The sequence below is a fragment of the Drosophila persimilis genome, unplaced genomic scaffold (genome assembly GCF_003286085.1).
Source record: "Drosophila persimilis strain 14011-0111.01,24,50 unplaced genomic scaffold, DperRS2 tig00000002-arrow-pilon, whole genome shotgun sequence".
NCBI classification, from domain to species: Eukaryota; Metazoa; Arthropoda; class Insecta; order Diptera; family Drosophilidae; genus Drosophila; species Drosophila persimilis.
In genome coordinates, this window is record NW_020825289.1 from 4960884 (window position 1) to 4972276 (window position 11393).

General features: G+C 55.5%; 1 protein-coding gene across 2 annotated transcripts in view; it reads left to right on the forward strand.

The window, feature by feature from the left end:
- LOC6591082 (prolow-density lipoprotein receptor-related protein 1) overlaps positions 1 to 8835 on the forward strand; it is a 53066-nt gene extending 44231 nt beyond the window's left edge. For both annotated transcript variants that reach the window (XM_026986109.1, XM_026986110.1), the window contains exons 13-20: positions 57 to 2787; positions 2864 to 4901; positions 4970 to 5356; positions 5418 to 6231; positions 6302 to 6866; positions 6932 to 8267; positions 8327 to 8453; positions 8515 to 8835. In XM_026986109.1, the coding sequence (XP_026841910.1) occupies positions 57 to 2787; positions 2864 to 4901; positions 4970 to 5356; positions 5418 to 6231; positions 6302 to 6866; positions 6932 to 8267; positions 8327 to 8453; positions 8515 to 8667 (8151 nt within the window). In that variant the 3' untranslated portion in view covers positions 8668 to 8835. The remainder of the gene's footprint in view (positions 1 to 56; positions 2788 to 2863; positions 4902 to 4969; positions 5357 to 5417; positions 6232 to 6301; positions 6867 to 6931; positions 8268 to 8326; positions 8454 to 8514) is intronic.
- Positions 8836 to 11393: the final 2558 nt, after the last annotated feature.

An 11393-nucleotide genomic window follows, 5' to 3' on the forward strand; every position in this document is an offset into this window, starting at 1 on the left:
GATTCGATCTTTGGATACACACAAACAGAAGCTAATCCTTTGCGTTCTTTTTGTAGGCTTTGGTGCCCATCTCTCGGGTCAGCTCGGCGAGCTTCATCGACTACCATGCGGCCACGGATATGCTCTATTGGGGCGACAACGAAGTGGGCAGCATTTCGCGGGTCAAGCGCGACGGAACCCAGAGGGAGACCATTCTGGAGGCCATCAATCTGGCGGGCTACAAGCAACAGGACTGGCTCGGAGGCATTGCCATCGACTGGGTGGCGGGGAACATCTACTGGAGCGACACGAAGCGGAATCTGATCGAGGTGTCGCGCCTAGATGGCAGCCATCGGTATGTGGTGGTCGCCAATGTGGAGAAGCCCACTGTCCTCGCCGTGGATCCGCTGCAGGGACTGCTCTTCTATGTGACACAGCAGCACATCGGCCGTGTGGGCCTCGACGGCAGTCAGCCGTTCGTCCTGGTCAACCAGACGCGCACCAATTGGGCGGTGGGCAGCCTCGTCCTGGACATTGAGGCCACCAAGGTGTACTGGTGCGAGCAGCATCCGGACGCCCTCATGAAGGTCGACTACGACGGCAATCTGCGCCAGCAGCTGCTCAACGAGACGCTCAACAATCCGGTGGCCCTGGCCAAGATGGGGGACTATCTCTATTGGGCGGAGAACAAGTACAACGAGGGAGCCATCAAGGTGGCTCCGCTGTCCAATCTTACGCAGTCCAAGCTCGTCCTCCAGACGGAGCAGGACGCCATCCGCGACCTGAAGATCTACTCGAAGCGCATCCAAAGGGGGAACAACCCGTGCGAGCAGAGCAACGGAGGATGCGAGCAGCTGTGCCTGTACAACGGCACCAGTGTGGTGTGTGCCTGTGCGCACAGCCACCTGGCAGCGGACGGACTGAGCTGCGAGCCGTACGAGAACTTTTTGCTCTTCAGCTACCGCAGCAACATCGAGAGCATCCACATGACGGAGCACGCGAACAAGAACTGGCCCGTGCAGCTCATCTCGAACACCAGCATGATGCGCAACGTGATCGCCATTACGTACAACTACGAGGAGCAGTTGGTCTACTACTCGGACGTGCAGCTGAGCACCATCAATCAGGTGCACTTCAATGGCAGCGGCCAGCGGGTGCTGGTGGCCCACCAGGGCCGCGTGGAGGGTCTGGCCTACGACATTGTGAACGAACAGCTCTTCTGGACCTCCAACAATGATGCGGCAGTGCGGAGCCTCGAGCTGATCCATCTCTCGCAGCACTCGGAGCAGAACCTGCAGCACGTGAAGACCGTGCTGAGTCTGCAGCCGAAGGACAAGCCGCGCGGCATCACCGTGGAGCCCTGCCTGGGGATGATCTATTGGACGAACTGGAACGAGGAGTCGCCCAGCATACAGCGGGCTTACCTGACTGGCTACGGCACCGAGAAGATCATCCGCAGCGACATCAAGATGCCGAACGCCCTGACCCTGGACCTCGAGGAGCAGAAGCTCTACTGGGCCGATGCGCGGCTGGACAAGATCGAGTGCACCAACTACGACGGCAGCAATCGCGTGGTGCTCGCCCACTCGACGCCCAAGCACGCCTTCGCCATGGCCGTCTACGGGGACCTGCTCTTCTGGACGGACTGGGTACTGCATGCGGTGGTGCGGGCCAACAAGTACACCGGCACCGATGTCCTCTTCCTGCGGGAGCACGTCACCCGACCCATGGGCATCATTGCGGTGCAGAACAGCAGCATCAACTGTGAGGCTAATCGCTGCAAGATCCTCAACGGTCAGTGCGAGGACGTCTGCATTCTGAACAAGAGCGGCCTCGCCAGCTGCCACTGCACCCAGGGAGTCCTCGCGGCCGACGGACGTCGCTGCATTGCGCCCGTGAATACCAACTGCGGCAAGTCGCAGTTCACCTGCCGCTCCGGCGAATGCATACCCATGGAGCTGACGTGCGACAATGTGACCCACTGCCTGGACGGATCGGACGAGCTGCGGAGCTACTGCATCTTCCGGCAGTGCCCGGACACGCACTTCATGTGCCAGAACCATCGGTGCATCGCCCACGAGCACACCTGCGACGGCATCCAGCAGTGCGGCGACGGCAGCGACGAGTCCGCCATGCTCTGCTCCTGCCAGCCGGACCAGTTCCGCTGCGCCAGCGGGGAGTGCATCTCGAACAAGTTCCTCTGCGACAACATGAAGGACTGCCGCGACTTTAGCGACGAGAAGTCCTGCCCGCCGCGGCCCTGCGAGAGCGGGGACATGGCCTTCGAGCACTGCGAGAACAGCACCATCTGCATTATGCCCAGCTGGCGGTGCGACGGAGATTCCGACTGCCCGGACGGGACCGACGAGCTGGACTGCAGTAATCGCACCAGCTGCGACGAGGATCAGTTCCATTGTGCCAGTGGCAATTGCATAGCCGGCTCCTGGCGCTGCGATGGCGAGAAGGACTGTCCCGATGGCAGCGACGAGCTGGGCTGCCGCCGGGCCTGCGATGGCAATCAGTTTGCCTGCGACAATGGCTGCATTCCGGCCAGCTGGCAGTGCGACGGCAAGAGCGACTGCGAGGACAATGCCGACGAGGGCCCGCAGTGCTCCAGTCGGGCGTGTCGTCCCCATTTGTTCCAGTGCAAGAGCTCCGGCCGCTGCATCACCCAAAAGTGGGTGTGCGATGGCGAGCGCGACTGTCCCATCGGCAGCGATGGCCAGGGGGGCGAGGATGAGGGGCCCCAGTGTGGCGGAATCGCCCATATACCCGACTGTCCACCGCCGGCCCATCTCTGCACCAGCGGTAAGTACATGCTCCGTTTCGGGAACCTTTTCCGCTTCTGAAATGCGATTTATTTGTCGATCTTCCCATCCGGCAGGTATCTGCATCGATTCGCAGTACGTTTGCGACGGCGACGAGGACTGCCCCGGCGGCGATGACGAGTACGAGGGCTGTGAGCCGGCCTATCCGCAGCACGCCTGTCCGGGCGGCACGCAGATGCATCAGTGCCAGGACGGGCACTGCATACTGAAGAATCAGACGTGCGACGGGAAGATGGACTGCGGCGATGGGTCCGACGAGATGGCCAGCCTGTGCGCGCACACGCGCGGCTGCAACGGCACCGACGACTTCCGCTGCAAGAACGGGGCGTGCATCAGCGCGGATCTGCTCTGCGACAGGCGCAACGACTGCGCCGACTTCTCGGACGAGGAGCTGTGCAACGTGAACGAATGCCTCATACCGGACATCTGCGAGCACGAGTGCGTCGACAAGGTGGTGGGCTACGAATGCCTCTGCCGGCCCGGCTACAAGCTGCTGCCCAAGAGTCCGCACCTCTGCACGGACATCGACGAGTGTCACGAACAGCAGCCCTGCTCCCAGACGTGCGTCAACACGTACGGCTCCTACAAGTGCATCTGCGCCAAGGGCTATGCCCTGGTCGACCATCACACGTGCAAGGCCACCAGCAATGTGTCCATGGAGCTGATCTTCTCCAATCGCTACTACATCCGACAGGTGAACATGGAGGGCAACGGCACCATACTGATCAACGAGCTGTCGAATGCGGTGGCGCTGGACTTTGACTGGGACAGCCAGTGCCTGTACTGGTCGGACGTGACCAGCACCGTGGGCACCATCAAGCGCCACTGTCCGGCGGAGAACAGGACGCAGACGCTGCATCAGACGATGCTCAAGAATCCCGACGGCCTGGCCGTCGACTGGGTGGCCAAGAATCTCTACTGGTGCGACAAGGGTCTGGACACCATCGAGGTGTCGCAGTTGGATGGCAAGTATCGCAAGGTGCTGATCAGCGAGTATCTGCGGGAGCCGCGAGGCATTGCCCTGGACCCGTACCAGAGGCACATCTACTGGTCGGACTGGGGCGACAATCCGCACATCGGCAAGGCCGGCATGGATGGCTCCAATCCGCGGATGATCATCCGCGAGAATCTCGGCTGGCCCAATGCCCTGACCATCAGCTTTGAGACGCAGCAGCTCTTCTGGGGCGATGCCCGGGAGGATACCATTTCGGTGAGCGATCTGGATGGCAATCACACGCGCCTGCTGCTGGCCAGGAGCCTCAATCCGGGCCTCAATCTGCACCACATCTTCGCCATCGCCGTGTGGGAGGGGCGCATCTACTGGTCCGACTGGGAGACCAAGTCCATCGAGTACTGCCACATGTACAGCGGCCAGAACTGCTCAACGCTGCTCACCACCATCCACCGGCCGATGGATCTGCGCGTTTTCCATCCGTACCGCCAGCAGCAGCCGGTCAGTGGCAATCCCTGCCTCTCGGCCAACTGCTCGACGCTGTGCGTTCTCTCCCCGGAGGCGCCCTACTACAAGTGCATCTGCCCCACCAACTTCATACTGGCCGACGACGGACGCACCTGCCGGGCCAACTGCACGGCCGCCCACTTTGAGTGCGTCAACACGTACAAGTGCATTCCGTTCTACTGGCGCTGCGACACCCAGGACGACTGCGGCGATGGCAGCGACGAGCCGGACACCTGTCCGCCCTTCCACTGCGAGCCGGGGCAGTATCAGTGCGCCAACAAGAAGTGCATCCATCCGTCCCACATCTGCGACGGCGTCAACCAGTGTGGCGACAGCTCGGACGAGCTGAACTGCGACAAGTTCACCTGCTTCGACACGCACCTCAAGTGCGGCGCCACCGCCAACTCCAGTGCCTTCTGTGTGGACAATGTGAAGCGCTGCGACGGGGTCAGGAACTGTCCTGGCGGCGAGGATGAGGCCGGATGCACACCGCTGGTCTGCAAGAAGGATGAGTTCCAGTGCGGCAACAATCGCTGCATGACCTACGTGTGGGTGTGCGATGGCGACATCGATTGTCCGGACAAGTCCGATGAAGCCAACTGCGACGATGTCTCCTGCGGACCCAACGATTTCCAGTGAGTATTCCACAGTAGCCTCCCAAATGTCCTTTTGCTGACTGCAAGAACTCTATTTCTTTGATCAGATGCGATTCGGGTCGCTGTATTCCTCTGGCCTGGCGCTGCGACGACGAGCACGACTGCCCCAATGGCGAGGACGAGCCAGCCAGCTGCTTCACCTCGAAGGCCACTTGCGATCCCACGTACTTCAAGTGCAACAACTCCAAGTGCATACCCGGACGCTGGCGCTGCGACTACGAGAACGATTGCGGCGACGGCAGCGACGAGCTCAACTGCCAGATGAGGAACTGCTCGGAGAGCGAGTTCCGCTGCGGTACCGGGAAATGCATCAAGCACAACTACCGCTGCGATGGGGAGATCCACTGCGACGACAGCAGCGACGAGATCAACTGCAACATCACCTGCAAGTCGAATCAGTTCAAGTGTGCGGCCTTCAACACGTGCATCAACAAGTGGGTAGCACTTAGATTCGGAAATGTATCCTCCTTTCATGGCCCTTCCATCCCCTTTCAGGCAATATCAGTGCGACGGCGATGACGACTGCCCCGATGGCTCCGATGAGGTGAACTGCACCTGTCCGGCGGATCACTTTAGCTGCGGCAACGGCAAGTGCATCATGTCGCGCTGGAAGTGCGATGGCTGGGACGATTGCCTGGACGGCAGCGACGAGAGCTATGCCACCTGTGCGCATGTCCACTGCCACACGAACGCCTTCAAGTGCAACAACCTGATCTGCATACGGAACTCGGCCCTCTGCGACGGCGTCAACGATTGCGGCACCAACGAGGACGAGTCGGATCAGGTGTGTGCGGCGCTGCCCAAGTGCCGGCACGATCAGTTCCAGTGCGAGAACGACGATTGCATATCGAAGATCTTCCGCTGCGACGGCCAGTACAACTGCATCGACGGCTCCGACGAGATAAATTGCCAGCCACCGGTCTGTGGCTTTGGCACCTGCTCTCAGATTTGCATCGAGAAGAAGGCGGGCCACTTCAACTGCAAGTGTGCGGAGGGGTACCACAAGGGGGCGGAGAAGAACGCCACCTGCCTGGCATCCGGACCAGATCAGATACTGCTGCTCGCCTCCGAGCAGGAGTTCCGCTTCATATTGCCCTCCAAGCAGGAGGGCACCACTGTGGTGGGCTTCTTCCAGACGGACAGCCTGAAGATCGATGTCTTTGATATCCTCATCAGGCCCAAGGACACGTTACTCTTCTGGATCGACTCGCACCATGGCAAGGTGCACACCATGAAGATTGCCACGCCCCATGTGGAGGCGGCCGGAGTGCGTGTGCGTCGTGATCTCAAAGAACTGACTGCATTTAATGTAAGCGAATAATGGATACGAGTTGATCACGCTCTTGGTATTAAATCCTCTTTGCTTTTGTTCCTTACAGATCCCAGAACTCGACGATCCCAAGTCGCTGGCCGTGGACTGGATCACCCAGCGCGTGTACATAATCGATTCGCGGCACAATAAGATCCTTGCCACCGACATTGAGGGCAAAAAGTACATCTCGCTGGTGTCAACCGGCACGAATCCCACGGACATTGTCCTGGAGCCCGAATCGCGCATTATGATCTGGTCGACGCTGGAGAATGGCATTCTGGTGGCCTCCCTGGACGGCAGCAACAAGAAGAGTCTGGTGGAGCGGGATGTCGGTTGGCCGATCAGCCTGTCGATGGACTATCCCACGGGTCGTTTGTACTGGGCGGACTATCGCAAGGGCACCATCGAGACGTGCCGCCTCAATGGCAAGGACCGCAATGTTGTGCGACGCTTCGGCATTCGCGAGAAGCCGCAGAAGATCGATGTGTTTGAGGACTATCTGTACATCAAGCTGTACGACCAGAGCATCATCAAGATGAACAAGTTCGGCAACGACAATGGAACCTACCTGCTGAAGGGCTATCGCTCCTCGGACATTGGCATCCTGCATCCCATGAAACAGAACCGAAACAGTGAGTGGATATCCTACAGTATTTATCAGATCATTCTTCACAGCCATCTGTTGTCCTTCCTCCAGTAAGCAATCCCTGCCTGAAGGATCCCTGCAAGGCCTTCAAGGCCCTCTGCATTCTCTCCTCCGAATCGGCCAGGGGCTACAGCTGCAAGTGCGCCGAGGGCTATGTGATGACCGACGAGGCACTGTGCAAGGCCCACGCCGATGTGCCCGACTATTGTCCGCTGCAGTGCAATCTGGGCTCCTGCCAGATCGTGGACCACGTGCCCAAATGCATTTGCCAGCCACAGTTCGAGGGCGAACTGTGCGAGCACTATCGCTGCTCCGGCCACTGCCTCAACTATGGCCTATGTACGGTGGCGCCACAGCTGCCGGGATCGCTGGATGCGCCGCCACTGAAGTGCACCTGCACGCCCGGCTGGTCGGGCGCTCGTTGCGAGACCTCGTTGCCGGCCTGCCAGAGCCGCTGCCACAACGGCGGCTCCTGCCTCATCTCAGAAACGGAGGGCATGAAGTGCAGCTGCCCGGACATGTTTGTGGGCGAGCAGTGCGAGCATTGCCTGAATCTCACGTGCGAGAACGGAGGCGTCTGCCGCGAGACGCTGACCGGAACGCCGCAATGCGAGTGTCCCGACGGCTACACGGGCAAGCGGTGCGAGATCAACGAGTGCGCCGACTTCTGCAAGAACGGAGGCTCCTGCGTGATTGGGTCGAAGGGCCAGCGGCAGTGCAAGTGTCCCAGTGGCTTCTACGGCGAGCACTGTGAGTCCAGCTCGTGTCGGGACTACTGCCAAAACGGAGGAACCTGCTCGGAGCGTGGCCGTTACTTGAACTGCATCTGCCTCTCACGATACTATGGAAGGCGCTGTGAGATGGATATCTGCTTGACCTCCGATCCGCCGCAATTCTGCGAGGCATCGCAGGTGCCCGTCAGGAATCCCTGCACGGGCATCATTTGCCAGAACGCCGGCACCTGTCACGTCATCAAGGGCGTGGCCATGTGCAACTGCACGGATCAGTGGAACGGAGACTTCTGTACTATGCCCGTGCTGGAGGACAATCCTTGCATACGGTACTGTGCCAACGGGGGCGTCTGCCACCTTGACGAGTACGTCCGGCCCCACTGCAGCTGCATTGGCGAGTGGCAGGGTAATGCCTGCGAACTGCCGCCGCACTGCGTCGGCGGAGAGTGCAACGTCTGCCGTCCAGGTAGCTCCATCAATGAGTGCCTCTGCGGAGCCCAGAAGGTGGTGCCATGTCTGACGGACAGTGCGGAAGGTGCCTTGAAGGGCGACCAGGAACCCACGCAATCGGGCAGCGTGCTCTCCATGTTGGCGGTCATCTTGTCTGTGACTCTGCTGGTGGTGGCCCTCTTCGCTGGTGCTATCTATTTCCTCAAGTGAGTTTTCCTCTCCTTCCCAGTCGGCGTCGTGATCTAATACATTTTCTTTGGTGCAGGAAACATCGCATAGCGCAGCCATTCTCGCATGCTCGTCTGACGGACAACGTGGAGATAATGCTCACCAATGCCATGTATCGCGGGGATGCCGATGAGCCACCCACATTCTCCACCGAAGATGATAAGGTGCGTACACTATCTGGGCAGTAGGTGTGTCTATAAATTCACTTAAATCTCTCTTTTGCAGGGGAACTTTGCCAATCCCGTATACGAATCGATGTATGCGGACGCCATTGCGGAGCCGGCGAGCACGGAAATAGCGCACAGTACGGGTCCGGATGAGCGCAAGGGACTGCTGCAGCACACGCACGACGAGACACACACACCGGACATACTCTGATGATTGACCATCGATGATTCCGATCGAGAGCTGCGCTAGGCGCACTCAATTCTAGACACATCCCAAACTCCAAACACTCAATACCGATTTGAACTCGAACCATGGACTGATAGCGTAGCCATATAACGAATTTTTTGTAAACATTTTGTGTACATTTATTTCCTTTTTCCTTTTTAATTTTTACTTTTTATTTGTATTTTTTGTTTATTGTAATTCTTGTTTTTATTTTGAGTCTCGTGTATTCTATTCCTTCAATTTGTGGGCTTACCTGTGGGCCCCGCATCCAAAGAGCTCTTACTCAGGCAGCCTTGCAGCCCCAACGATGTCCTTATATACCTTAACCGGGAATACTTCTTGTCATTCGTTTACAAGTCTAACAAGCAATGAACTTTTGCCTTTTATGATTGAATTTTATATATTGTATTTTATTGTATTGTGTATGTATGTATCTGAAACGTTTTGTGGATCTGTAAATTTTGTAGTTGGTAGACTTAGTTGAAGCTCCCGATCTGTCGAGAGCTTTGTACATATTTTATACATTAATTGCCCAACAAGCAGCCTAGTTAACGTTTAACAAGAACAAATTAACAACCAATTCGAAGGAAGAAGAAGAAGCACTCACTGAAACCCATCCCCCTTGCCAATTAGTGAACGAAAAGAAACGATGCGATACGAAACGAACAATTGTGAAACGAATTCGTCTTTTGAGATTGACCAAAAATGCATTTAAATTAATCTAGTGTTCACAATGCCAGGATGGACGATACGATCAAGATATACAAAACTAACGAACAAACCGCATAGCCGATATGCATAGGATAAGTGCATTAACACATAGTTTAACGTTTAAACAATTATTGTATGAACACGTATCAATATTTAGATTGCACTCATCTTTCAAATCGAATCAAATCACTCCAACTCAAGCCGAAAGCAAACCGAACCGAACCGTACCGTACCGTACCGAGATTTCCTGTATAGATTAATGCTCAGAAAAACGCCAAATTTTAACAATTATACAATGTAAAAATTTAATAAATATACAATTAAATATATGTATGTATGTATTACCGTAAGCAAAGTGCGAGGCGATTTACTATGCGCACGAAAAAAGTGCACTCTGGAAAACCATTGTAAAAAAAATAAATATTCAACAGAAAATTGCAATAATTTGGAGGCAAAGAGTTTTGCCAGCCTGGGAAAGGATTTCGATTTCATTTCCCTTTCAAGGAGCTCGAGGAGTGTGAGTGACGCGTGGTTTACTTCCGCTTCGGTGTGTCTACCTGTGGGATCCCTGGGAAAAATAAAGTAAATACTTTTCCACATCTTCGAGACCCATCAGACGAGTGAATGTATTCCATGATGCTGAGATACTATGCGCCGGGGTTGCGCAAAGCTGTTCAATCACAGCCATCGCACGCCTATTGATACGAGTAGATACGAATACACTTGTTACCCACAAGAAAACCAGAATCGGCAGAAAAGAGCCAGAGATACGAATAGCTGGGCCCATTCAGACGGCTTGCGTGAGAAATGCAAGCGATTTGAATTTGCTGCACAGGTAGATGGGTAGGCCGGCATCGGGATACATTTCAGTCCAGTCTTTTCTTGTAGCGAAAAAGAATTGGAAAAAGAAAAGGATCACAGGGGCATATTCAAAGTGCGTGTGTGGGAGAGTTCCAGCTAAGCACCGCATGACTTTGTTGTTTGCGAGGATAACTCTATTGTGGCCCCAGGAGTTTGGCTGTGGGAAAATCTTCGCCAACAATGTCCAGAGTTTAAGAATTTTTCGCAAGTTAATTTGGTAAATGACAATTAAATATGTTGTTGGGAAACCAGAAACAAAAGATAAAGGTAGGCGCTAAGATATAATCTGATGATAATGGAAGACCTGTTTTGGCATCGGAAACTCGGAATATTTCAACGAAATCATACAGAAATGCAAGTAAATTCAGATTCCCACAGTGGTTCCACAGAACAGAACGAAATCAAAAGTAGAAATAAGAGTGATAGCCACACAGAGACACTCACTCACACACAGATACACAGGGGCACATTCATGGATATCCCACCAAGATATCCCCCCATCCCAATCCCAATCCCAGCTTCAAATCACAGCGCACACAAAGAGAAGAAATCGAAGGATCCGTAGAGACAAGTGGAATGCAAACAGGCGAGACGAGACGGGTCGGGAGGGGCGGGGGCAGACAAGACCGACCTGCGAACAACCACAAGGCAAACAAGCAAAGATAAAGGATCTCAAGGATGTGTGGGAAACATACACGAAACAAGTGCAACGGTATCTGGAAATGCAAAAGGATAATAGCGTAAAAAGGAAATGAAAATTATCATAATTTCGTTTCTCTCTACTTCTCTCACTCTCTGCGCGTAGGTGTTGTTGTTTTTCTCACAGCATGGATCGGGTAACAGCAGAGCCTCGGCTCGGATATGACTGAGTGTGGGAAGGGCTGTGAAGCAGCTAGGGATCCGGAATCCGAATCCGAACATCGCGGGAAGGTGGGGGATCGTCCCGCCGCTTAACTGGCGATGCGACGCTCGACAGCCACACGCAAGGCAGCCGCAGGATTGGATCAGGCTGTTGCTGAAGCTATTACGGAAGTGAAATCAAATTTTTAACTAAAACAAGGGGAAGCGTTGTGAGTTGCTGCTACGGCCGCACCTCTACATTTATACTCCTCCGGCAGACTGTGCTATGGATGCTGATG